The following is a 27,667-nucleotide window of genomic DNA, read 5'->3' as shown; positions in this document are numbered from 1 at the left end:
CGGATGACATTTGTCGGAGTTTTTCACGCTAGTAATCTATGACCCGAAATGACAGCACTTAAGATATGCTACTGCTGCTTCTCGTGGTGGTGATCGTCGTGGTGATCGTGGCGGTGACGATCTTGTTAGACGAGCTGGGCTAAACACCTACGGTGACCGCACTTTTCAGAATGTGGGTCCTGTCGAGTGGAACAACTCCCAACAGGACAAACACCTCGAGTTCAACCACCGTTTCAAGTGAGACCTTAACGTTCAACCTCATGTCCACAGCGCGTCGATGAGACGGCAATGCACATTAGAGATGATTTTGGCATGATTTTGAGTTGCTTAAATTCCATTTACATAAAAAAAAATGTTCAACACTTTATTCAAGAGCACTGCCCGAAAGGAAAATGTGTACACAGTACTGTATAACAAGCAGTGTTTTGGGTGATGATCATTCTTCATAGGTCTACTTAGAAGCAGGTGGGGCGCCATACACATTTTCAGGCCACATAAACAAGCAGCGCTTGTTGTACTGATTCAAGTAGTTGTGATATGTTAATCCAACAACGTGATTTTAAATAAGTAAAAGTCAGTTTATTTCTACGTGGAAGTATTGTTGAGTCCATCAGCGTTATGAGCCTTCCGTATGGACCATTGTTTTTGAGCTGTTTGTTTTAGCAGGGGGACTGAACCGTTTCTGCATGATGATTTACATCAGCAAAATCATGTCCGTTTAAAATATGTTACCGTGTAATGTTTTAAGTCTTTGTTTTATGAACGGAGCTTCAAAAGTGTGTCAAACACCCCAAGACATAAGAATGTAAGGGAAATGTTTATGCAAGATAACCGTGGGTTTACATTTTAGGTTGAACCAATGTTTGCAGCTGGTCGGGTGGCGGCTCAGGGCTCGGGGCAGAGCCAAACCCGGCTTCTGGTCTCAGGCAGGTCAACGATGACATTATGGAGCTAAAACGTAGCTAAATTCCACCTCTGGAAATGAAATATCCATGGAAAGGTTGCACTGACATGCCACGAACATGTCTGCGAGCACTGCACGTATGAAATGTAAAAGTGATGATGTCAGAAATAGTTCTGTGTTGCACGCTTCCGCAGGATAGGTTCTTCTTCGGTATTCTTTTCGTGGTGTGATGTTGACAGCACAAATGAAATACATTTGGGACAAAAGGACAAAAGTGAAATGTTAACATTTGAGGTGTAAAATAATGTACTGTATATCAGTATAAGCACAGGTTTCGTGTTGACAGTACAAAAACAAAAAACTTTATTCTGAACTTCCTCATTCCTCCCAGCTGATTATAACCGGATTCTTTGGATAAGATGCAGTTTGCCCGGAGTTTTAAAAGCAAGCCTCTTAAAATCTGTCAGATGGTGAGTGTGATAGATGGAGTTTGTGTAACTACATTCAGATTGGGCACAAGTTTAGAGGGCGTATGTTGTGTTTTTGTATATCTCTGAACCTTACTCATTAGGTAGTTTCGGGTTATTGCGCTCAGTATAAGTGTTCCACATATTTTAGTTTACGGAGTGCCTTGGAATCCTTAAGTTCGAAGTAAACAACACAAAACGCTGCTTGTCAAATGATCTGGTTTAACATGTTTTTCTTGTAGACATTTCTGACAAAACCAACAAGGAACTACTATTTCCTACAACCTCACAGGAAAGCATGCATGCTGCCTCTTATGTGAGTACTGCCAAACTTGTTAGTAATTCTACTACATCACAATTACATTGAATTAGATTTAATGCCAAACCTTCAAGAGGCTGAGCAGCCTAATTAGCAAGGGACCGCGGCCATGTGTGCACATTTGACAGGGAAGGGTTATTTTAGCCGTCAAGTGAGCGCGGCCCCTCAAAGCCAACCCATGTTACGTGTTTACAACGCTATGCAGGATAAACACGTTATAAATATTCCCAAACTGCAGCCAACAGCTTAAAAAACAACAACAGAAGGTATTGCGATGACACGGACTTGCCTACACTAAATATCAAATCGGCGTTGTAAGTTTTAAAAGGCGTGCTTTGTGCGTGTGTCGGCCACCGGCAGTGAACGTGCCGGCGGCCGAGGCACCCTCGTCTTCCCCGGACGGCGAGGCTAGGACAGGGCGTAGGCTTCGGCCTACAACTACGCACGCGAAACGGAGTGGCCACGATCGTAATCATCATCGCGTGCAGCTCGCTGCTTGCGTGCGGATGTCTTGCGATCGGCTCCATAGGCTCTGGTGCTGCCTATAAACGTAATTATTTTCCAACCTGTACTCGCAAAAGGCCGTGTACTGTGCATGAACAGCAAGGGGTTAGCGTTGTGGTTCTTCGTCAAGGTTCGGCGTTGTGCCTAGAATCGTGTTTAATCATAAAAGGTTCGTGTTTAATAATGCAAGGTTCCTGTTTAGGATTGGGGCTAAGGTTTTGAGACGTGGTTAATCATTCGGGTCATAGCTGGGGTTAAGGATGATGATTTTTGCGCACAGTAATATAACGTTCACGTTATCAAATAACACCAGTATTTAAATATGTTCATGTTCACTTATTGTATAGTATTGCTTGATTGTATAAGTCTGCAGCGCATTCGATATGCTTAAAAGTTACATATATGCACTGGCAGTGATAACTTTTTTTTACTACAAAATGCACGTCGATTTGGCATTAAGAACAGTGTTTTTATATGCTATGGTTCTTTCGGTAAAGTCACGTAGACAGAAAAAATAATAACAATAACATAATAAAAAATAAAGTGAATTAAAATGTTGTTTTCATGTAATGTACTCGATTGACATCTCGGTTATTTCATTACCATTATTTTGAAGCACACATTTTCACGAACGTGCAAGTCTGCACGTGACAAAAGTCTCAAGTTCACAAATGTGGTTTACAGGTGGCGCTACACAGTCATGCTGCTGCTGCTGCTGCCAATGCTGCTGCTGCTGCAGCAGACTGGACTGTCGCTCTGCACAGTCCCATCTCTCAAATCCACCGACATGAATACCGTGGTCAACTCTCCATATTCTTCCCTAATTTATTTTAAACAGAAAAGTAAGACCGGTTAGCTTTGTAGATTTAACTCCCCCCCCCCTTCCCCCCTTTAACTACTTTTATGTGCTTAACCATGCACGTGCATTCATTGAGATGTGGACCATCGGCAACGGACATTTATTGACAATCCGTGCATAGGTTGAGTATGAGCATATCACTTGATGACACTTGTGGAAGTGGTACATTGTGAACGTTATTTCAATGTGTGTTTATTTGATATAGTGCTTTCGCTATGTAATGTATTCTCTTCCAAGATGTGTGGCCAGTGTGAATGTGTGGGCCAATACTCCACCAGAGGCTGTCAATCTCCCATCTAGTGGAGGCCCTTCCACCAGCAGTGTTGAAATATTTCGAGTAATTATTTCAAGAAATGTGTTATTTAAATGCAGCTGTATGAGTTGGTTTAGGCATTTAAGTATTCAACTCCCCCGCCCCACCCCAAGTAATTTGTTGAATTGTTAGCGGTTAAATTTAATTTTTTTACTGCATTCTTATATTAATGTTTTGGTCGTCTTGTCGCCTTTATACAATTGTATTCTGCTCCATTAGCCTAAATAAAACAATTCTGGAATACCCTTGCCGCTTATCTGCAGCTTAGTTCCCTCCCTTCTCTCCATGTCTGTATTTCCCTATTACACCAAACCCAGAGCATAATTGCACCTATACCTAACATTCTGGCACCTCTAGCCGCACGTTTGCAGCTGTTTTTTTTATTTGCGTGTTTATGTCACTGTTAGACTAAAATATAGAGCTTGTACCTACCTCTGGCGCCACTCACTCTCAGATTTGCATGTTTGTTTTTAATTCGCGTGTGCTTAGTTTACGACTGTCAAACACCTTGTTGGTTGTGCAATATTTCTTAATGACCCCAAACTCGTTCTCTGCAATGTTTATGTTTTTGTTTTGTTGTTGTTGTGCTCAAGCACCAGAGATTTCCCTTGTGAGATAGCCGGGGAAACCAGCTAAACGCGATCATACGTGTTGCAAGTAAAATCAACTTAAAATGTCATCTTCGTGTCATTTTCATAAACTAAATAATGTATTCTCACATGCACTACTTCGTGCATGGATCATGAGTGTGAAAATGAACGAAAATTGATTAATCGATGAGGACATTTAAGCTTGTTTTTTTATGCTCTACCACAGGTACCATCCAAGTCAAACATTTTTTGAAGAATCTGGATAACGCTTCTGAACTGCTTAAACAGTATGCAATTTCAGTTTGGCAGGTATTTACATTAAACACAGAGATAACAGGGGTAACATATTAAAGCATTATATGAAAAAAGTGATGTGTTTATCACTGTGTTTCTCTTTTTGTATTACACTGTATAATATTTTTCAGGTTGACTGCCAAGAAAACCACGTGGAGCACTTTTGTGAGAAAGACAATATTATCAACAAAGCCTATCTCTTTCAGTAAGTGTCCAGTCTTGACATCATTTTATTTCATGGGCCACAGCTATGGTGGACAGAAAGTATTTCTATAGCTTTGGAACGTTATCCTCTTACATCAACATACGGTGTGTAATCTCTATTGCAGGCTGAACAAACTACCTCAACCCCTATACCTCGACACTCTATTCGATGTCGACTCGATCATGGCCAACACTCTGCAGTAAGTATCATTGTGACCCACTCCAAAATGCGGGAATTGGCCGAGCAGCATTTTTTTTTGTTTATCTTAAAACAACGTGTACGCTCATGTAGAGGGTAAATGTTGCATGTAGCAAAAAACCCTCCAGATACTGGGATGTGTTTTTAAAGGGGATTTAATGTGGGGTAATACAACATTTATAGTAAGTTACAGGATATATATAGAAATGGCTGAACATTATATTTTGTTATGCACTTATACTTTCGTTATGCATCTTTAAGTAACAATGCCATACAGTATATATGTGTTATAGTATGTGATTCAATCATTATTCTAGGTAAAAAAAAAATCTCTTCCTGAGTTGTTTAAGAAAGGAAGAGTACACCATCTTGTCAAGTGTCATTGTTATTTTGGTTAAACTTCCACAGCTTGCTCTTGATGGAGGAGGTGAGATTTGTCCAAGATAAGCAAGGGCTGCAGATCCTCAAGGACACAGAGAAGGGCCGTAAGGATGTTGTGTTTGCTTATCTCCGTGCTACTGGTCTTCCAGGTAGGAATGCCTTGAGAATAAAAGTGCAAATCACTTTTCTTTTTGCGTGGTCAGTGTGGATAGATCAATCCCCTAAACTAACTGCACATGACTTGTAACTCTAGTTTTTCATTTCCTGCCTACGATTGAATATAACTTCTGTTAAAACTCCATTATAATATGCATAAACAGGTAGAAACAGAGTGATCTATTTAAAGACACAACTACAATTTTCAAAATAAAGAGAAATATTCATTTTAATTCAAATCGTCTACATGTCTCCCACCAATGTCAACGTATTTAATCTTTTAGAATTCTCCGAATACACTTCATCCAACATATCTGGAGTAATTTATTTGCAGCATTCAATTATGCGTATACTGAGGTAATTGGAAATAAATGAGTTGTCTATATATGGATCCCCTTGTACTTTTGTTTAGCATTTTACAAGATTACTACTAACCTCTCTGAGTGATGTGGTTTTACTTTCAGAACACAGAATATTCATAGAAATGGCATTTGTTTATGGAAACAAATTCATCTTTGCCTTCTCAACAGACCAAAACATTCTAAAGGACCTTGGGTGAGCACTATTAATAGTTTTGGGAAAATAAACTGAGAGTTTGTACCTAAATCTTGATTACAGTAATTAAGGGAAAGTTTATTAAGTTGCTGTTTTCATTAACCGATGCATACAATTTCAATGTTATTTGTATAAAACAGCTTTTACCATCACTTAGTGAAAAGGAAGAGCTCAGCATTTCAGCCTCCTGGCTTTTATTTCCTTAAGATTACTTGGCAAAAATAGCTTTCCAATGTGTTTTCCGGTTGTACCACGTGTTGTTCGCTATTATGTATAATGTTTTTCTCAACATGCTGGGAGCTTCTTCAGTTTTATTAGTTCCCAACGGAGCTTCCAGCATGTTGAGAAAAACACCGGATGTAATATATAACACCAAAAAACACGCTGTACAACCCAAAAACACATTCTTGTTTTTTTTCGGTAAAGTCACGTAGAAGGGAAATAATAAAAATAAAACAATAAAATTCTCACGACGTTTTGATTGCAAAAAACTTTTTCAAAAAATTTCTTGCTGTGGTTTTCACACCTGATAATGATTGCTTGTGTTGCAATCGAAACGTCGTGAGAATTGTATTGTTTTATTTTTATTATTGTATTATTTCCCTTCTACGTGACTTCCGAAAGAACCAAGAATATGAATCCCTGCAGTCACGAAAGCTTTAAATCGAAACCCAACAACACATCGGAGAGTTACACAGCACAATCGCGAAAACCTCATCAGCCAAAATGCCAAGGTCTATTTTTTTTTTCTCTGTGACAGCATGAACAGCATTTTCCATCTACCTGTTATTTCACGTAATGGATGCGTTTGTTTATTAATTGGTGACAGTTTCCTTGGTTTTAATCCTACATTCCACAGATGCTGGTGTGCATTACGAATTGTTTTGTTCCTTTGCTGTCATACAGAGTGCTGGAGAGCTCCTTCTCCCCACACCTATGGCTCATCAGCTGTGGGGCTTTGTCACTGAGCGACGACCAGCCATGCCCCGAGACCGCCTTTCGGCAGCCCTTCACCTTGCCTTACTTGCATCGCTTCTTTAAGCTCGCTTCAGGGCCACCTTATGTGAGTAACATTTGGAAAGAATAATCATTTATTAACACAGATGGTAAGTAGTTGTAGTCCATTGCTGATTGGTTGCACTAAAGTACCTTCATATTAACAGAATGGTAAATGTATACTACTTACAACTGTAAAAAATATGCAGCAGTAGTGTGGTGTTTACCACACTGCATTATGCTAACCACCAAGCCACTGTCCCATGCACTTGTAGGTATTTGTATATATATTTATTTTTTGCTAACTAGTTTCGTTTTCAGGTGGAAACAACAGAGGATCCTGCACATGCGCAGACACTTTTTTCGGAGCTGCACATCCCAGAGGTGTTTTTGTTTTCACGGAGAGAGACGTACCAATATGACAAAATCACCGCGCGCACCTTGTCCCATCGCCTGCTGGGCTCAGCCGGTGTCGTCCTTGTCCGCTGGTAATGTTCTCTTTACAACAAGGCCACAGGACATTCCGTAGGCTGCCTAGTCATCCTGCTGATTGCATTAGGCAAACTGCAATGAACCGTGCTATTTGTAATGTTTCGTGTTGTGTTGTGTTATATCATGTGCCACAGTGAGGAACACGGAGTTGCATTTCCAACTGATTTCAATGTCGCCTACAGAGGTGCAAATCCAGTAAGTTTTACTGAAATCTGCATAGAAACATGCTCTTAAAAGCTGTTCTGTCGGCATAGCCGTGGTTAGCGCTGCTCCTTTCTGCCTGAGGATGCCTCCAACGTGGGAGGAGAAACGTCACGAAGGAGAAAGCAGTGGTTTCCACGGCTATCCCAAAATAACATCTTTTATGAGTGTTTTTTCATACATCAAGCCGTGAAAACCTACATCAGTACATCTACATAAAGCACATGATTTTCAACATGTAACTAAAAAGTGAATGGCCAAGCGTGTTTTTTTTTCAAGAATGCATTTCTGGTTACAGAGCGCAAAGGTGGAGCATCTGTTGATGCAGTCATTTGAGGCGGTGATCACCCGAGTGGAGCGGGAGGAGACGCATGGCTCCGAGCAGGAGCCAGATCACAGTGGTTATGGTCAGCCCCAAGAAGAAGATGATTATGACCCCTCTTCCTCAGACTTTATGCCACTCTGGGGTAACAACTCTTCAGTTTCGTTAATGTTAATATCTCAGCGATTGACACTGCAATCAAATGCATTGACATCACTGTAAATAAATAGTTGCAAAGTGGATGAATGCAATTATACTGCTTGCATGCTTTAGATGTACTTGGTGCAATGTAGTTTATTGTTTCATATTTAACTGGACTGATCACAATTATTGTGGCTGGAGTTTGCAATAGTTATGAGCAGTCCATTAAATATGATTCCAATTATCCGAACTGGATATCTCAATCATTCGTGTCATTTTTTGTTATCTTCTTCGGGGAGAGTTTTATCGTGAGTTTTTTTGTTAATTGAATTCATTATGAATCGGAAAATTGTGCTTATGCGTAAAAGTATCGGCTGTGAAAAACCTATGTGTAAACTTGAATTGTGTAACATGGGTTCTTCCCGCAAATTAGTTCATAAATTGTCACAGAAATTGCAATGTCCATGTGTGTAAGTATTCAAATGTGCTGGTTTTTGTCTGTATGGTCTTACCTCGCAGCCATGCAGGATGATGAAGTTGTAATGGCTGTAGAAAAAATAAAAAATAAGAAGCTCAACCTGGAAGAATCAGTCCCTGCACTCACGGACGTCGGCTACCAAAGGGTCTTATCACAGCCAAACATGGATCTAGTCATCTTCTATCTTGGCTGTACGTTTATACAAATGAAAAATATGTATTCAATGCAGGGTAACGAGTCTTAACGCTGCGTAAGAACTTGTGCAAAATGATTACAACTGTTACTTTATGTGCACAGTTTATGTATTGTTATTTGTAAAATACATTGCTGATTAAAAAAGTATTGCTTTTTAACACATGTATTACAAGAACATAAGTTGTCATGCCATTGACATTTTTCACGTTGCAGCTTTTGCTGTTGAATAAATGTAGCTTGTGTTTTCATCCACAAGGGGATGCTGTCTCTAAAGCTTTTTTATGGACCTTTGCAGAAGTTGCCAACAAGATATCAGGTATGTGACTTTTAAGGAGTTTAACTGGTAATCAGCTTTTGGCTAGTTTAGAATTAACTTTTTATTTTGCGATATAGATCATAATTTACATCCTCAAAATATGGTTATCTAAGCTAGTGAATGTCAATTTAGTTCTTGGCAAAATGTTTGATGGATTGAGAAAGCAGACACTAAATGGTTTAGTATTTAAATTCATCATAATGCATTCTACAACACAGCAGATATTTACTGTCATGAAATATGGTCCACCTACCAATAAGTATGACTTAAAAAAAATTCACTCTCCGTGCACTTAAAACTTGAAAGTCTGCCCGCGTGCCCTATCCAAGACAAATATTTAAACACAATTTCCATCCAATAAACGCCTTATTTGCGGATGTGAGAGCAACCTTAATGGCATTTGCTGCACGAGTCCCAGCCCTAAGAAGTCTGACATTTTGTGCACACAGCAGCCTTCAGCGGTGTTGGCAGACGAGTCTCCCCGTGGCGCGTGGACTGTGCCGAGTGGACGGATGTTTGCCAGCATGCCAATGCGAGCCGCCTCCCCGTGGTGTTGCTCTTTTCATCACTGGTTCAGGGGCCAACCGCCTACCCCGGAACCTTGTCGAGGGATGCGCTTCTCAGCTGGGTGGCGATGTGAGTAATTTGCTCTCTCGTTATCCCTCACAGTGACTCTCCTGAAAGAATCCATGAGCCCGAATCCCATATTGGCGGAAGGCTTTTTCACCTATTGTGTGTTGAAAACGCACCAATTTTTTTTACAATATACGACGTTTGTTATTGAATGTTTGGTGATAAAAGGCTTTTCACTTATAGGAAATTGTACCCCATGCGTGTCAACTTCCCTTGGAGCATTCAAAACATCGAGTGTTGATTTATTTTGTATTCTCGTCTCAGTAATGCTGATCTCCAAATACCTGTTTAGTTTGTCCTTCCCCCGCACCTTCAATGAGCACAGTTGGCTACGTGCAGTGCGAAATAATTGTAACATACATAACGTATTATTCATATAAAGATGCATTCAAGTAAATATACCATGATGGTGTAGCTGGCGAGTGCACTGCTATGAACCCAGCAACCTGAGTTTGATCCCATGCCATGGCTAACATGGCAGTGGAATAATATCTCAACCAGTCCTCGCTATCTCCATTCACCATCTCGGCGTGGCCAAGTATGGCCAAACAATCCCCATTACGTATGTGGCTTTGCAATGTCTTCAGCAGTGGATTGATAAAGGTCTATTAAATAAACTTTACCCATGAAATTTGCATGATCTTGTCAGTGTTTATACACTCTTTGCCTGAATAATGAGCACACGTATTTTGATTAAATTTCGCTCACTTTCACTCCCTCTTTAACAGTAGCATTTACTTGCTTTTTTTCAATCCTTGTGTGTTCAACATAACAGGAAATTGTGGTTTTAGCCACAGCAACCATGTAATTCTAAATATTATCTCAAGTGACCGAACACCCACAGGGTGCGATTACTGTTATTTTGGCATTTGTGCGTATAATATTACTCACTTCTCACTTTAAAAGTTACGTCCTACTTGTAAAATATACGTACGGTATGAATAACCAATTTTAGAATGTTTCAAAGCACATTATCAGGAAATGGATAATTCTGTTTGGCTTGTCAATATTTATGTACACTAGACAGTTGTAAGTCAAAGTCATACAATGTTTGCATCGGTTTCCAAAAGCAATATTAGTTGTCGATTTGAGCATATGCAATATTCCTATAGTTGGTAAGTGAAATATTGTTTCTGAAATTTAGTCCATTTAAAATACAACATCGGACAAACTCTGGAATGTATGTGTAATCACATAAGGACGCCATAAGTAAATTATTATTGAAACAACGCTTGACACAGCTAGGCAGGAGAACGCAGGGGATTGGCGGATAACTTGAAGAGATTTGGTGGGAAAGAGAAAGCAGGGAGATGGTTGTTTAATTTAAAATTTAGTTTATTTGTTACACGGATGATCCTGTTTAGCCAGTTGTCTGGCTATTTTACGAGCAGCAACAATAACAAAGACAAAAACACCAATATTGCAGAGAACGAGTACAGGGTCCTTTAGGAATATTGCACAACTAACAATCGAGGTATTTAATGGCCCTAACTGAAACACTTGCGAATATTTAAAAAAACCTGTGCAAATATGAGAGCAGGAGGTGCCAGAAAAGGTTCGGTACAATAGCAAGCAGAGCGCTATATTTTACTGGCATAAAAGAGAAGCAATTAAAAAAAAACTTTAGAATCTTGCACACGACAATCGATGGGTGTATTGTGAGCTTAATTTATGTTAATGACTGCAGAGTAAGACTTTTATTCTGACTACTCAGCATTTTCTCGTAAGATTAACCATTTAAAACACAACAGAGGAATGCAACTCCACATATTAAAAGAACTGTCGACAGAAGCAGATATTATGGAACTCGATTTGAGATCCCTTGAAATTACCTCGTCCACGCGAGGAATGCTTCTACGTGACGATCAAAGCAATATTTGTAATTCTCAGATGTTGAATTTCGCCAAATTAATTACAAAACCACATTTTAAATGTTGTATTTGTGCAGCCATTAGTGACTAGGCTGAAACCATCAACTATTTACTCTTGAGAATCCGATGTAATATTTTCAGCCACCTTTTGTATTTGTTTTACCTTACTGAACCAACAGTACCTTTAATTCGGTGCCATTTTCATTTAGGCTGTTGACAACACTTCAGGCATATTACAAATCTTGATTAAGCTATCATAATAATGGCTGGAATATTCCAAAATGTTTCTAGCTTCAGCAACTATCCTCTCTAAGTTAAATTAATTATATGGCGATACTGCATTAGCGGTGGTGCACAAGCACAAATAACAAAAATGCAACACATTCATGAATAACACTACCCTACAATAATACTATATACATATATACCCGTATAAAGAGTTGATATTTCTGGCAATGTCCCTTCTTCATAGCAGAGATATCTCATGCCTCAGACAGTATATGTATTTTTGTAACTTTTAGGGCAGTGCTTTTGATGAATGTGTTGTATATTTATCATTTTATTAGCCTAATAAATCATAATAAGCTATGTGACCCAATGCAAAGCTGTTCAGTTTGTATAACTGAGCATTTATAATAGAGGGTGTTTGGGTTAGATCGCTTAAGTATAAATGTGTCGCAACCCTCCACCACCCTACATAGCCAATTAGTAAGGGATTTACCACAGCCAGCTTCATCGGGCGATTTGCCAGAAGCGCGTAATTACCAACGAAACATCGTACTACTCAAATTGTAAATGTTGTGGATTTGCTCTCCAACACACCGGTGGGCTGAAGTAGCAACTAATTGGTGTTTTGTTTACGTGGCAAATGCATTACTGATTGACTGTGTCGGGTGGTGGAGGGTTACGACACATTTATATTTACGCGATCTAAGCCAAAAACCTTTATTATGAGTAATATTGGTCGCGAAAGCCTGCTACTACGTGTTAAACTGAATAACCGAGCATGTTAGGAAATGAGATGTGAAAAAGTACAGATGCTTAAAAATTGTGTATCATATTGTACATATTAAAATGAGCAATGTGTTAAAATCAGGCAGTCCATATGTCCCTAATGCGAGTTTATTTAAAAGTACATTTGTAAATATGTTTTGCAAATATTATTATGAGAATATTTACTTTTGCAAGTATTCAAACAGTAATTCGAACCATGATAGAAAACATTTGTTTTGGGACGTCATGGTGGCATTAGCAAATGATCGTCGTAATAGATTGAGTGGGCTTCCACTGCTATTAGTATAACTTTGGTAAGTGCTGTCAGAGCCATCATAAATTCCATGTAGTGCGGGTTTTTCTGCATTGTATATACACAGCACAAATGCCTTAATAAACTTGCGTAGTTTGCCAACACAAAAAACAGCATTAGTCATAGAATCTGCAGCAACTGGCCCCAAGCCCCAATTCTCCCACAAACCCCTGTACGTATGATGTAGGTGTCAGTGTCTGCACACTGTCCCTTAGCACATTTAAAGTTGATAATGTGCACAACACACACATATACTGTCTGATGTATGTGAGAAAGTCTCAACAATAATATGTGGGGAATGTTTTTGTTATCTCTTTGCAATCCCTATATACTCTTCAATGGTTTTGCAGCACCGATTAAATCTGCTGGCCCTCGGGTTGTAAGTATGCCAGCGATGAGCCTGTGCCAGTATATTTATGTCACTGGCAGCTGTGGGTGAGTTTTTGGAGGTTACAAATACAGGAAAATTACACTTTGTCCTGAAAGTGTTTTATCACTGTCAAGCTCAATGTTAAGGCTCATTACCATCCACAGCAAATATTTTATCGGTAACTACATTGATACAGGGGGTTACTTTTTAATCAGCGGGATAACAATTAACATTTGTAGTCATGACAAAAACATGTCTTTGATGAATCCTTGACAATTGCTTGCACTTGCTCCAGTGATGAAGAAAGTGTAAACGAATAAGATGTTACTCAGATACAGCAACCCTTTGATGATTACACATTAAATATATCCTCGGTGTGAGCATTATAAAGTGCATAATTACAATTCAGTGAGAAATGAGTTCTACAACAAATGGAATCACCCAGACAAATACAATAACTGGATAGATTAATTATGCCCTGATTATTTATGCCCTCGTCTATAGGCTTCATTAAACATATTTGTCATCCATATCCAAGGCCTCTTACATTACACCTTCCATTTAGAAGCCAAACAAACACATGGAATTAACTAAAGCTGCTTGCTCTGAGTGAGTATTAAATAACATTTGTACCAACATCACATCGGTGTCTTATCGCCCTTCCCTGTCATTTTGTACATTCGAGTGTGTGCACTCTTACACCGTTTGATATTTGCAATGTACCTAAAATGCCCGTAAATGTGTTTGTTCATTGTGACAGGATTAGAGTAGACAGCCCACTACCGTTGCACTCGGTGGAAGAAGCGATGAGTTTCTTGCGAGGGGATTTGCCCAGCTGTGCTGCCGACCTTTGCAATACTTCTGCCCTTGCACTGCTCACAGTCAACATGCCTGCTGGTGAGCCGTGCCTAGAGCACTTGATTTATTACAAACTCAGGCCAACGTAACAACTTAAAAGCATTTTCTATGCAGAGTAACTGTTTGTTTTTGGAGTTCCTTCAAATGTTTGTTCTGTGACTCAATTTGGAGTGTTCACCTATTGAAGCTTCTAAAACACAACCATCTGGTCCTGTAGCTGCAGGTTTGGGTTTCATCTTCTGGATTTAAATAACAATAAATTGAAAATTTGTTAGTATTTTCTTGCTTGTGGGTGGCCTTGAGGTTATTTTTCCTGTCTCTTGATTAAGTGTTCATACAGTCAATGTCCCCAGTAATGTTCTAAGAGAACATTATGAAATGTGAACACAATGTGTGCTAACTCTATAAGGTAAGTGGTCTAATGTCACTGCAAAAATATGCCATTGTATGCTGGTGTCTCGCCAACATTTCAAACAATTCCAGAAGATGAAAGAGTTCCCAACTCACAATCAAACGCTTGTGAATTACAATCACGGTTGGGGAGCTGCTCAGCCTATTATCCCTTTGTGATCCACAAAATGAGCATCACTGAAAAACATCACGCTGCAGTGGTTGTCCATTGGAGAGGCTGGCTCCTGCCATTAAAATGTGGAATGTTTCACTGCTAACAGGATTACCAAAGTAAATAACTACTGCCCAAAGCCTGTTTAAGCCTAAGTCACTTTCACTCGACTAAATACTTTATATGGGGGTTAGCTGTGGTGCAGTGGTTCACACACAGTACTATGGACCCAGCGACCCGAATAAAATCAGAGCATCAATACATTTGGTATTCGCGTCGTTATCACACAAGGCTATTACAGAGGTACTCTATTTCACAGATGATTACAGTCTGCAGTAGTTTCACAGCAGTAGATAATGTTGCTACGTGACTTTCCCCAATTATGTCTTTTGCAAGTGATCTTAAAATTTTGCTCATTTGGACCATGAAGCTGGCACACGTGGACTACTTTACTTCATTAACGTCCCGGGTTCTTTAATGTCCACTGCTAAGCAGATGGCGGGTATTTTTCGTTAATACACACGGCATATTAACCAGCACCAGAACCGAAAACCACATAGCCATGTGCCATGTCACCACTGGCTTGAATTTGATTTGCTGGACATGGCTTAATGTATGATATCTGAACAGTTCTTGCTTCTCCCACAATTTACTAAACCTGCACTGACCTTCGTGGTAAAATATGGTCAAACAACCCCCATGACTGGCACACCGTGGGGAGGCCTCCTCTAGTTGTGGATTGACAAAGGACTGTAAATAAAAGGCTTTATAGGGTTAAATGCCCCTGCTTTGATATGAGAGGAAATCACACTGATCCAAACTGCTGCGAATCAATACACGGTGAATGATGATGTATTGAAAAAGTGCTTTTTTTATTTAATGTTGCAGAGACCACAGCCTTTGTTGAAGCCAGTAAGGCCCTGAGAGGAGAAGTTCTGATGGGATTGTGCATCACCGATCGTGTGGCCTTGGATGTGTAAGTCACACCTGCCACCATGGCTCAGTTCCATTCTGGAGGTGAAATCAGTTTAAACTCGCGTGGCTGACAGTGATGGCCTTATAAACACCATTAGTGATCTAAAAAGCCACATAATGAAAGTGGTAAAAGTAGTGTATACAGTGCAGTAACGTTTTGTTGTGTTTGCGTGGATATTTCACAGTTCATATTGACATTTTTTTAATCGTTTTTTTTCTGCTCCAACTTTAAACATCAGCATTCTAAAAAACGAGTGTTGTGTCTGTGTTGTATAATGGTGATGGCTTTCCTTTTTTGTCAATGTTTTTACTTGTTAGGTCCACTCAACTTGGCAGTACCATTCCTTCCATAATTGTCTTCAAACGAGGGGAGCCTTTTTTAAAGACATTTGCGTTCCCACGGCCGATCAGCGCAGATGTCACTGTGAAAACTATCCGCGACTCCAGCCAGCCTGCATTTGTATGCTGCTCTTGTAAATTACGCAGATTCAAACATGCATATCAACAATGAGCCTCCCATATTATTTCCCACCCTATCTCGCAATCCCTTCTATTTGAAAGTATTATTTACACACCAGTATCTTGGCATTCCAAACATTTGGTTTCGTTAAAAAATTCCTCCTTTATCTTTAATATCAATGCGGATGTGTATTTTGTACTGGAAATGTACTACGCAGCAGTGTTACATAACATGTTTCCATGCGTTGGGGGTGGTAGTATTGTGGTGTGCGTGCCTTGTTCTATGGTCCCAGTGGTACAGGTCTAATTTCCTGCTGTCCACACCTTTGGCAATGGATATATGGAAATGCCCTGAACCTACCCAAGGTTTACCCAGCTTAAAGTAAATTGGTGCGGTGTGTCAACATCAACGTCATGAAAATGGTGGTAGCATGCATGAGGCTGGCCACATCATCCCATAGTCAGCCTTACCATTGTTCCATACCACTATATGCAGTTGACAATAACCGATTAAATACATTATTGCCAACAGCATTCACGTTGACAGTATTGAAATTTACCTATTTAATCTTTTACATCTTTATATATGTACATTAGTTTGTTTTACCGTTTGGAGACTGAACAGTGCATGTAATGAGTTTTCAAATTTAAATGCATTTTCGTTTATGAACTCATGTTTCAAGTTTGCGCAAACGTTTGTGTTCCGAAATCTCTAAATAACGCTGTTGTTCGTTTTAATTATATGGAATGCACTGTTTCCTGTAAACTTGAATTGACAAAACTGTCCAATTTAGATGTTCATTTTATCATTCACACGAGTATAATTTTTTCACCAGTAATGTTTTTTCATGTCAACGTTCAGCATTATCTTGCCTGTTTGCATGCAGGTTCCAATGGAATTTTGTAGAATACTTTCATAAAGCACATTCTTATCAATTTCATAGCACCTTGTTTGGCCACCGAAGTAATTTGTGTTTGTCGGGCATTTACATATCAACATGCAAATTTGCAATTGAAAGTGTCAGCTGTGTCCTGTACGCTTCATTGCAATGTGCAAACAGCTAAATGCTCGTTTTCAGAAAAAACAAACACCCAACGAGAGTTTAGTTCAGTGCCGCACCACTAACAACTCAGCATCGCCTCGTGGTGGTTCCACTGATTAGGAGAACAAAGTGAAGTCGCTGGATTAAAGTTAATTGTCTTACAGATATCATCTCTGACTCTTTTTAAACCGCCACGCTAATGTATTCATAAACAGAATAAGGACATGTCACAAGGAAAACGCCCATAATACAAAATTCACTTGAAACCAAATCAAGTCACCTATATTTGTATCTTCCATACAACATCTTTAGCCATATTTCATATAAAACAAAACAAACTCGAGCTCATGTTACCCCACTTTAGTACCATAAACGTTTACTCATCATCACCCTTTACCATGATTAATCCACTGCTGGATGAAGATCTTCCCTTTCTTCTTCTTGGTTCTTTCGGTAAAGTCACGTAGAAGGCAAGTAATAAAATAATAAAAATAAAACATAATAAAATACAATTCTCACGACGTTTCGGCCACAACGCAAGCAGCCGTCCTCAGGTGAAGACCATTCAGACAGCGTCTGAATGATCTTCCCTTTCTGTCGCTGTCCCGCGTCATACCACGGCTTTAAAATTGAAGGACGACATCGTCCCTCAATTTTCACGTCTGTTGTCCTCTCGGGAGCGTTTTCCTCTTTGGCACGTACAAACGCGTTACATTTTAACTCGCGACATTTAACGCTTGTCCTGCAGGCAGAGCTGAGCGTGTCGCTGCTACCGAAGCTGCTACGTGTCGGCCGGCCTCTCTTAATCCTGTTTGTTGGAGGCCGCGATGGAGCCTCCGTGTCAGCCATGCGTACACTGGAAGCCGCAGCTCGAAGCGGGGCTCTGGCTTACAGCACGGCTTGCTGGATGGACACGTAATGCCTGCACACAACTGCCCCATCGCGTATCCATTCCACGCTGTAGTCAACCTGACCAATCTTGAGCCGAGAAGATGTTTTACCTAGATTTTTTCGTCACAGTTACTGAGCATAGACCCAAAAGCCCGATACACCTTGTGGTCAGCAAAAAAACGCTTTCACTATTATAGGTGTATATAGATAACAGTTCGTATGTTTCTTGAATTGAACAAGCTTGAATTCATTTGGTAATCGAGATGATGGAAGGGGGAGATACAAAGTCCAGCAGTGTGAGGGTAGATGCATCAAGAAAAGTGTAGAGTGAATCGTTTTCGACAAAACCACGAGTTTGACTTGGATTTTTTTCTTCTAATTTTAGTTGCATTTCCCAGGACAATTGAGACATTTCAGCAATATAATGAACACGTTACCGGACACGTTACCGGAAGCGTGTCATCGCCTTTAGGAAAACTAGGCTACACTGAATGCATCTGGCACACTCGTGAGCATTCCTTAACATGGTGCACAGCTACTTGGAAAATAAATTGTGGAATCATCTTGTTGCAGGTTTGAATAGAGTGATTCTATTCAGGATATCCACCGGTGTCTCATTTAATTAGCCTCCTATAAATAGTCAACTTTTGGGAGCGCACCTTCGCGTATGCTCGGTCTACGGCTAGGAGCTCACTTCCCAGTGAACTGCATGCTGAGAAAAATGTAAATCTTTAGAAAACTTCCAAAATGTCATCTTTTAAACCAGACATGTATTTAATGTGGTGCGCTGCTGGTCTGTATTGTACTCGGCACGATATAGGAAACGTTCGTACTTTCGTACTTGTCTGGGTGGAGCGGTGGCACAATGATGAGCATTCTGAACTATGAGCCAGGGGAACCTGAGTTTAATTCCTGGCGATGGCTCGAACATGAGTGGAAGTTTAATATCTGAATCATTCCCTTCATCAACGCACACTGGACAGCATAGTGAAGTATGATCTTAACAACCCTCATGGAAGACATGGCGTGGGGAGGCTCTCATCCAGTCGTGTATTGACAAAGGGTTGCACATGATTCTTGTGCATTTTCTGGTCTCCGCACATGGATGGAGTTTGCGGGGGGGCGGGATAGGCAGCGCCCCCCCAAACCAAGCACCTTTAATTTATTTTCAGTAGTTTACAATTAATATTAAACATGAATTATATCCACCCTCCATGCCTAATATGAGGGACAAAGCGAGAACCCCTGCCAAACTCCGCCTTTGTCTCCACATGTAAAACAAACAACATGGTATGTGCTTCTTATATCTCTTGTATGCAGTGTGGACAACCCAGTGGGCTTGGAGATCCTGGAGACATACTTGCCGAGGACAGCCAACCCTCCGGAGTTGGTGTTGGTGAACCCACACAAGGGCGCAGGACAGGTCTACGCATTTCCCAAATCTGACAAGCCACTCACCGGCTCTGCCATCTCTATGTGGCTCACGAGTATCCGGCTTGAAAACCTACAGCCGACAGGTTTGGACAAAAAAATATCAGCGATGTATCATGAACACCCAAGTGTTTTCTCGAGTGGAATGTTGTCATTGTCTGAAAGGTCAGCTGTCGTCTGAGTATTAGGGTCGTTCTTGGTATGGATCTGAAGGAGCACCATGATGTTATCTGAGAACCTAATGATACCACTGTGACTATTTGGCTATCAAGATATTAACGCGGCATGTGTTAGAAACCTTCACATCGTTTTTTGTGCCATTCTTATAGCGCAAGGCTATCACAAAGACGCAGTGTTTCGCAGATGGGTATAGTCTGCCAGTAGAGGGTGATGTTGGGCGCTGCGGTGGAAAGATATTAACCCGCTCGCCTAGTATGCAGAAGTTCATGCATGGGTTCGATCCCGACCCTGACGCCTGTAAGTTTGGAGTTCTCCCTGTGGTCGCATGGATTTTTCTCTGGGTCCTCCGGTTTTTCCATCCACATTTAGATGCATTCTTTTAGCGTATTTGGCTGTTATAATTTCCACTTGATAGGCCGCTTCGCTGAGCTATCATTTAGATCGTTTTTGAAAAAAATGCTGTATAGCTCAGTGGACCTTATCTGGTAAAATAAAAACAGTTTAGTGTGATTTTACCTAATTAAGTCATTGAGTAATTTTTCACGTGGCTAATTTGGACCGTGATGCTGGTACACATCGCCTACTCTTTTCCAAATAACATCACGAGATCTTAAATGTCCACTGTGAAGCAGTTGGCTTATATTTGTAGTTATTATACCCACAGTATTAACCAGGGTGGCCACTGTGCTAACATCACAAACCTTTGCAACAAGTGGAAAACGTGCTCCCGCTCAGACATGTCACAAAGTGATGAGCTTCATTTAGGGAATTTGATTTTTTTTTTGCAGTGTGAATATACAAATATTTATTGCATGGCTGTAGCTGCAATGAGTAAATAGGTTAATTTAAGCAAGGGGAAAGTTCCACTTAGCACGTGGTAAAACTGTCAGTCATCCTTTTTGACTTCTTAAAATAACTTCAGTCTAAGCTCACACAGCGCATGTGCAATACATCCGAGTATATGACTCAGAAATGGGAAAACCATACTCCTTTGTATTTTGCTGCATTTCCGCCAGTAGTCTAGGCATTTCAGGAAACTCTGAATGCAAAATTAGTGGCCGGGGAAATTATTCTCAAGGGCAATGATGAATATATTTTACGGTAAAAAAAGCGAAGGGAAAATAGTACTAATTGCACTGATTCACAGTCAGTAAAATTAGCCTCCGTGTATCGCAGCAAGCCGTCCGAGTTGTACACCCACATGTTTTCACTTAGTGATGGAATGAGCCACTTTTTTTGAGGGTGCTTTGATTTCTGGACAACACTGTCCTCCCCGCATCGCCACCGATGTGTAACTCCTTTTCAAACAGCACACGTTTAAAATTCCATTCATGCAGAATGTTACTCACCCGTTTATAGAATCTCTTTCCTTTGCATATCTTTTTCCCACAGCATGGGAGCATGCAAAAGTATAAAGTTGTCCTGATCAGGGGAATGTTTTACCTCCCTGCCCTCCCCTCATTAAACTAGCGTTTGCGAATCTCTTGTACTGGCACTTTGCCAATATGGCCTGAGGTGTTAAGGACCACTGTTACTACAAGTACTTGTCCAAAAGGCAGAAATTGGTGAAGTGAAACTTACAAAAACTTGAAATATTGCATTGCTATAAAATTTCAACGAAACACTTTCTATTAAGATTCATCCAGTTTATAACTCAAAACAACAAAATCGTACTTTGTACTGTAATCCTTCGATTATTGTTTCAAAATCAAAATGATTTCCTGCTCAAATGAGATTTGCGGCAGCCCACGTCTGTTTATAACCCTGAGCCAGTTGTAAAACTTCTACATTTTTTACGGCGAGTCCATCCATAAGACAACCACTGTTACCTTCTCCACGCGATGCTCATTTCATCCACCCCTGTGGGATCATTGAGTCGACCCCAACCAGGATTTGAACTTACAACCTTCCGATTATGAGCTGCTCGCCATACAGGTGAGCCACATTGCTGGATATATTATTGTTAATAATGTAATGAGCGACTTTTTTGACATTAGCGGAAGTCGTATTGAACCATAATCTTGATGTTTTCAATTGGTAAGGAAAAGTAGCGGAAGAATGTTCTCGTAGTTTGAGAAGAAATAAAAAATTACAACATTCTGGCAAGGAGTTGTTTCCACCCATACTCAGTGTGTTGCCTTTGGCACCACCGTCATGAAGGCTGTTTGCACAGCATTTGATAGAATTTCAAAGTAAACAATAAAAGCCTCTTTTATTCCTCAATTGATGCCACATTTCATGACACAATTTATTTTAAAGAGCCTTCGATTTCTCAAATAGATTCTTTGTGGGGGAAAAAACACTTCCTTTTCTTGTCACTTTAACTGCAGCACCTCTGATTTGCATTCGAGACGGCTGCACATATTTTGTTTGTGTTATAAATGATACTCATTATTATTGGACGAACAAAGCATGACCATTTTTATGCCAAATACTTTTAGACGTTCGGTGCCATGCTCTTACATAGTGTTGCTTCTCAGTGACTACGTGAGTAAGATGTTACAGCACGTAAAAATGTGAATGAACTCAGGATTCATGCCATGGAAAACAGGTTGTATTCTGTGGTTCGATTCACTGACCTGGTCTTCTCAAGTCTTCATCATAGGTGTGGCTGGTGAAAGCACTGTGAATCCAGTGATAAACTGCCACACTCCAGTCGCTGTTTATGCGAATAGCCTCTCTGCAGCATCAATTTGATAAACCCTTGGTAGATTACAGCACGATCTAACTCTGAATGGATGTCTGAGCCAAAGTGTATTTGATTTTTAAAGTGTAATTATAGACTGTTGTTCAGGTTTCTAACAGTGCTTTTTGTTTACATTCAGCACTTTTCTTGGCTTGTGTTTTCGAAGTTTCGTGTCAGTTGATGGAGTGGGTTTCCTTTCATTTTGCATGGCTTCACATATCAACAGTAAACGACATTTTGGGCAGTGCCATTAAAACAAAAACGTTGCTCATTTCCATTAAATTTGTATCCAAATCCGCATACTGCAGTGGTTTACTATGGGACCATTTAGTAAACCACTGTGGCCTGTGCTCCTTTAAATGGAGGAGGAGGAACAGAAAAACGACACGGATTATTCTGAAGTCCTCTTATGGCTATCTGACCTCGACATTGGCATTTAACTCCTGAACATATTGCTGTAGGCAAGAGGAGAATATAATGAATGCTTTCATTTAATATCAAAACACAGAACATTGAGTTTCATAACAATACGCAGATGTTGAGATTTGTAAATGCAATGAAACAAAGTAAAGTCCTTCAAGCTGTATCTAACAAGACCACAACATCCGGCAAAGTTATTTTACAAGCACATTGCTCAAATACAGCAATGGAAAAAATGTATATGTATATCATTGTGGCTGGTTGCAGACTGACGTATTTAATGCCACCAACCCACCCTATTTGTTTTCCCCAGCTGTTCTGCCAGACAAGACATGGCCTCCGTCACGCCAAAATCTGGACTTTCTGGCCATCATGGATGCCGAATCACCGGGGTTCGCCGAGAACCGTCAACCGAATGGAGCCGACACCGACGACAGACATGCAGGGGACGGTGAAGAAGATTACGATGACAACGATGACGCTGAGCATAGCGGGCAGCAGGAGGAGTGGAGTGAAAGGGATTCGAATCACAGGGTGTCGTCTGCTTACAATGGGAGGGAGGAAGGAGTTCTACCAGCACGTGTGCCCCAAAGTGCTGGCGGCGGTCATTTTGCCCCTAATGAGAAAATGCATCAAACCCGGCCACCACCACAAAGCCAGCCTCATGACAGACATGACGAGCTATGAGTGAGAGCGGCACTTTTTTTTCTCCACCCCACTCTTATTCCAAAAATATATTATACAGCTGCCCGTGTGTTGGAATGTCCTTTCTTATCGTGGTGCATGCTGTGTATCTGACTTGTTTGGATAACTTTGGGTGTTGCCTTGCTCGTGCTCTTTGCGGGGGAGGGTACTCCATGCCAATCAAAGTGCAGCTGTTTTGTTCCATGTGAAAAAAGCTCACCTTTTAGCCCATCTGGCTCTGTTAAGCTTCACTTGTCAAAATCAATATCCCACCATTTGTCCAAAAGTATTATCCGATACATCATTTGACCCAGCTCCCACACACACACTGGTCATTCGTTACTGTCTCTGGATTGTGGGAGTGCCATTCACCAGATCTTTAGATAGTGTTGCCGCCCCCCCCCCCTCGTGTGTGTGATGTTTTTTCTCCATGTGCTCTGGTTTCCTCCTACATATATATAAACACTCATAAATTGGCTTCAAACTAAATTAAAAACAACAAACCCATTGCTGGACCATCCTGAAAAAAGAATCACATGACTCAGTGTGGCTTTCCCCTAAAAACAATTATCCCAAAATAAGTGCATTAAAGCTTTGTTGTGGACATACTGAAACATGTTGGACATTGGATACATATGAAAGTTATGGAACCATAGAAAAGTTTTAATGTTCATCAATTAGTTGTGCCATGTTCCAAATGTTTCTCATAACTTCAGGCGAACTAGAGTATATTTAATAGAAATTTCTCAATTGTTCCCATTCGCAAAATGAATCTGGACAACCATAAACGAATAGCACTATGACATCATAAAAACAACTTCATGTATATTATGATTTATGAGCAACTGTTGAACAAAATTAAAATACTATTTAATTTATTTTTTATACTATTTAGTTTCATTTTAAAACAGGTTTAGGTTATAGAAGTTAATCGTCAAATTAAGTGTAAAGAATGTGGAACTAAAGAAAAGTATATATTTTTTCATCTTACAAAGTCAGGGTTTTGTAAGTCAGGTTTCATATTTGTCCACTGCCAGGGAAGAATACATCCCAAATATGGGTTTTTTTTCTCTCCAAAAGAGCATGCTTTGTGTACTCTGACCAACCTTTGGCAATGATCCTTTATATTTTTGAACGGCAAGCAATGTCATCTTCACCCTATTTCCCACTTGCTTGTCATCGCATCAATAAAATACTACTGCCATTCATCGCAGAGGAGAACAGATTTTCATCTCTAGCCTGTGCGGTTGATGACGTACTTGGAACGGTTGTCCCGACAATAGGTCTCTGAATCAATGCTACAAATGTAAATAGCTTATCGTTATCGCACGTCTGGGCTTTGCTGTTTTACAATTACTTTTGGTATTTTACAAATTCGAAATCGTGCGTTACTCGGCAACAAAACGTTACAATTTTATAAAGTGTACGTTTATAGAACAATGTGTTTTTGGGATTTGGATTGTAAATGTTTCAAATCGCTGGAATTTTGTTCTGGTTTTGTCTAACATAGCATTGCAAACATTTAAAGTTGCGATCATCCATGTGGTTTGTGTTCTGTGTTGCAGCACATGTTACACATGACACTGTTCGCGTGTTTGCACCCCTAAAAGCATAAAAAAATTCGCGGTTTTATATCATCCCCTTTTTGGTTGTAACATTTTCTGTATGCCATATGGCTTTTAGGGGCAATGCCCCTTTAGCATTTGAAACATACGTGTATGTAACTGCAGCTACATACTTAAACTAAATCGATTTTTAAGTGATTTTCTTGTTCTTTTATACATTTTACTAGCAGAAGTACCCGGCGTTGCCCGGGTGAAAAATATATTTCTTAATAACCTTACATATATACACAGATGGCCTGCTACCCCTGCCCCCCCCCCCCCAGCCACGATCTCCTCGGCCGCTGTGCAGTAATATGTACGGCCTATAGTGGTAGCATCTAGCAAATGTATAGTAGTAATCACTGCACGCATCGGGGTGGGGGGGACATCACGCAGTGAAGAATTTACCTGAGCGTTTAGTGTATTTTTAAAGCATTTTTAACGCAAAATAAAATGTTCCCCTCACTACCAACTATTAGTCTTTTATCAACGTGACACTTTTTTACTGATTGGCCGTGTCGGGTGGTGGAGGGTTACAACACATTAATAAATAAGGCGATCTAAACCCAATAACGTTGTTTATTAATAATGGTCGCGAAAGCCTACGTGTTACAAATTGACTAACTTTACTTAATAACCAGGCTACATTCTACATTATAGACTGCCAGTACACCCACCCAGCTTAATAACCAGGCTACAGTCTACATTATAGACTGCCAGTACACCCACCCAGCTTAATAACCAGGCTACAGTCTACATCAGGGGTCCTCAAACTTTTTAAACAGGGGGCCAGTTCACTGTCCCTCAGACCGTTGGAGGGTTGGACTATAGTTAAAAAAAACTATGAACAAATTCCTATGCACACTGCATATATCTTATTTTGAAGTGAAGAAACAAAACGGGAACAAATACAATATTTAAAATGAACAAGTAAAGTTAAATCAACAAACTTGCCAGTATTTCAATGGGAATTATGGGCCTGCTTTTGGCTAATGAGATGGTCAATGTCCGGTTCCATATTTGTCACTGCTAGTCGTAACAAGTGATGCAAGTGTGCATCCGTTAGTCTAGATCTGGTTGGAGATTTTAAATGTTTCATTCTGGAAAAAGTCTGTTCACAGACATAAGTGCTGCCAAAGATGGTTGCCATTTTGAGTGCATGGTTCCTGAGATGAGGATATGTCTCCGAGGGGAGAGATGCATAGAAATTATGAAGGCTGCTTGACTTGAATGCGTCTTTCAGAGAGTCACAATTCTGCAGTTCAGCCAGTTCCATTTGGTAAATTGTATCCATATTTTCAATGTCAATAGAAAATGGGTTACGGAAAAGCTGTATGTCCTGTTCATGGAGATGAAGCTCTTTAAATCTAAATTGGAACTCCTTTTGCAATTTTTCCAGTGAATCCACACATGTTTTGTTTGGGAATTGCAACCAATGGTTTTTCCGCTAACAGATTTTGAGTTGTGGGGAGATGACAGAAGTTTTCCTCCTTAACTTGGTTGATGAGGAGGCCTAATTTTACTTCAAATGCTTTGACATGTGATTGCATATCACAGATGAGCTTCCCCTTTCCTTGAAGTTGCACATTGAAACTGTTGAGTAGATCTGTTACATCTGTCAGAAAGGCAAGGTGCCATTTCCATTCTGCATCATTGAGCTCTGGTACTTCTTTGTTTTTTGAAAGCAGAAAAGCTGTAATCTGTGGAAGTAAGTCATATAAACGTTTCAAAACTCTCCCTCGACTCAGCCAACGGACTTCTGTGTGGTACAGAACATCTTCATAGTCAACATTTAGTTCAGACAGAAATTCCTGAAATTGTCTGTGGTTTAGTGCATGAGCTCTAATGAAGTTAACACAAGATACCACAATTTTCATAACAGTCCCACTTCAGTGATTTACTACACAGCGCTTGTTGGTGGATGAGAATGGTTATGTTTGTCCATCTCTTGGTTAATGCGAGCAATTACTCCTTTCTTAGACCCCACCATGCTAGGAGCACCATCAGTTGTCACACTGGCTAGTTTAGCCCAGTTCAGCTCCAAACCATTCACAGTTTGGCAAACTTTTTCATAGATATCCTCTCCTGTAGTTGTTCCTTTGATGCTTTGCAGTGCAGCAAGCTCTTCTGTGACATCGAAATAGTCATTCGTCCCACGAATAAAAATTAGAAGTTGTGCAGAATCACGAACATCATTGCTTTCGTCGAGTGCCAAGGAAAAATAGGAAAGTTTTTTTGTGGAGTTTTGCAAATGCTGATGCAAATTGTCTCCCATTTCTTCAATCCTCCGTGTAATTGTAGGTCCTGAAAGACTCACTGTACTAAATAAATCGGCATTCTTTAACAAATTCTCCCTCCACGAATGGTCTGCCAGTGCACGCTATTAGCTTGGCAACTTGAAAACTTGCTCGCAGTGATGAAATATTTAGCTGCTTCTGCTTCACAAAAGTATTTTGCAGAGTTGTTAATGTATTTCAGTTTTAATATTTTATCTTTTCTCACTTCTCCGACCAAACAATCATATTTATCTTTATGTTGAGTTTCATAGTGTCGACGTAAATTGTATTCTTTGAACACAGACACTATATTCTGGCATATCCCGCAATCCCAAACAGGTGAAAGTCCGCATCGAACCGAACCCCCAGCAAGGCCATCTACTTAACGATGATAGAAAATTCACTCGAAATGTCGTTTTCAATTAAGTCTTCCAGATGTAAAATGATGTAAGCTTTTAATGAAGAAATACAATGATCTAATTCAAATCATAATACAATTCAAAGATGTTTCATATTAAAACTTCAAAACGGA

At 40.1% G+C, this 27,667-nt stretch overlaps 2 protein-coding genes across 11 annotated transcripts in view; one reads left to right on the top strand and one right to left on the bottom strand.

Annotated features, from left to right (window-relative positions):
- Positions 1 to 9,431, bottom strand: part of LOC144728793 (uncharacterized) — an 82,747-nt gene extending 73,316 nt beyond the window's left edge. Inside the window, exons 1-2 of one of the 4 annotated variants that reach the window (XM_078608442.1) lie at positions 9,276 to 9,430; positions 8,410 to 8,443 (exon numbers count right to left, since the gene is read on the bottom strand). The gene's annotated coding sequence lies outside the window, so the exon portion shown is untranslated. Of the gene's footprint in view, positions 1 to 7,155; positions 8,389 to 8,409 lie in introns of those variants that run through there. The other 3 variants (XR_013587567.1, XM_078608446.1, XM_078608444.1) reach the window with 3 other exon arrangements.
- On the top strand, positions 1,443 to 27,667 carry TXNDC16 (thioredoxin domain containing 16). Of its 7 annotated transcripts, none has more exons than XM_078608450.1 (21): positions 1,443 to 1,687; positions 2,051 to 2,240; positions 2,879 to 3,036; positions 4,183 to 4,265; positions 4,382 to 4,455; positions 4,580 to 4,654; positions 5,062 to 5,183; positions 5,655 to 5,745; positions 6,652 to 6,808; positions 7,063 to 7,229; positions 7,368 to 7,428; positions 7,733 to 7,901; positions 8,417 to 8,566; positions 8,827 to 8,886; positions 9,336 to 9,522; positions 13,827 to 13,963; positions 15,375 to 15,462; positions 15,780 to 15,921; positions 17,712 to 17,878; positions 19,175 to 19,371; positions 22,885 to 27,667. In XM_078608450.1, exons 3-21 carry the CDS (start codon positions 2,895 to 2,897, stop codon positions 23,256 to 23,258), a joined length of 2,643 nt encoding a protein of 880 aa, XP_078464576.1. In that variant the 5' UTR covers positions 1,443 to 1,687; positions 2,051 to 2,240; positions 2,879 to 2,894; the 3' UTR covers positions 23,259 to 27,667. The 7 variants fall into 7 exon arrangements, 6 of the variants coding, with proteins under 6 accessions (XP_078464576.1, XP_078464578.1, XP_078464573.1 ...); XR_013587568.1 differs by lacking the exon at positions 1,443 to 1,687 and adding an exon at positions 1,808 to 1,956 and having other exon boundaries at positions 15,780 to 15,934; positions 22,885 to 23,021; XM_078608452.1 differs by lacking the exon at positions 1,443 to 1,687 and adding an exon at positions 1,810 to 1,956 and having other exon boundaries at positions 9,339 to 9,522.

The sequence above is a fragment of the Lampetra planeri genome, chromosome 30 (genome assembly GCF_965212315.1).
Source record: "Lampetra planeri chromosome 30, kcLamPlan1.2.h2, whole genome shotgun sequence".
NCBI classification, from domain to species: Eukaryota; Metazoa; Chordata; class Hyperoartia; order Petromyzontiformes; family Petromyzontidae; genus Lampetra; species Lampetra planeri.
This window is presented reverse-complemented; position numbering and strand designations above follow the sequence as displayed.

What these genes read in the sequence shown, in the direction of transcription:
- TXNDC16 (XM_078608450.1), top strand. Translation starts at nt 2,895, where the DNA reads ATGCTGCTGCTGCTGCTGCCAATGCTGCTGCTGCTGCAGCAGACTGGA. An exon ending in CCGTGCTACTGGTCTTCCAG is followed by an intron (nt 5,184 to 5,654) that starts GTAGGAATGCCT and finishes TTTTACTTTCAG; the next exon opens with AACACAGAATATTCATAGAA. An exon ending in AGACTTTATGCCACTCTGGG is followed by an intron (nt 7,902 to 8,416) that starts GTAACAACTCTT and finishes CTTACCTCGCAG; the next exon opens with CCATGCAGGATGATGAAGTT.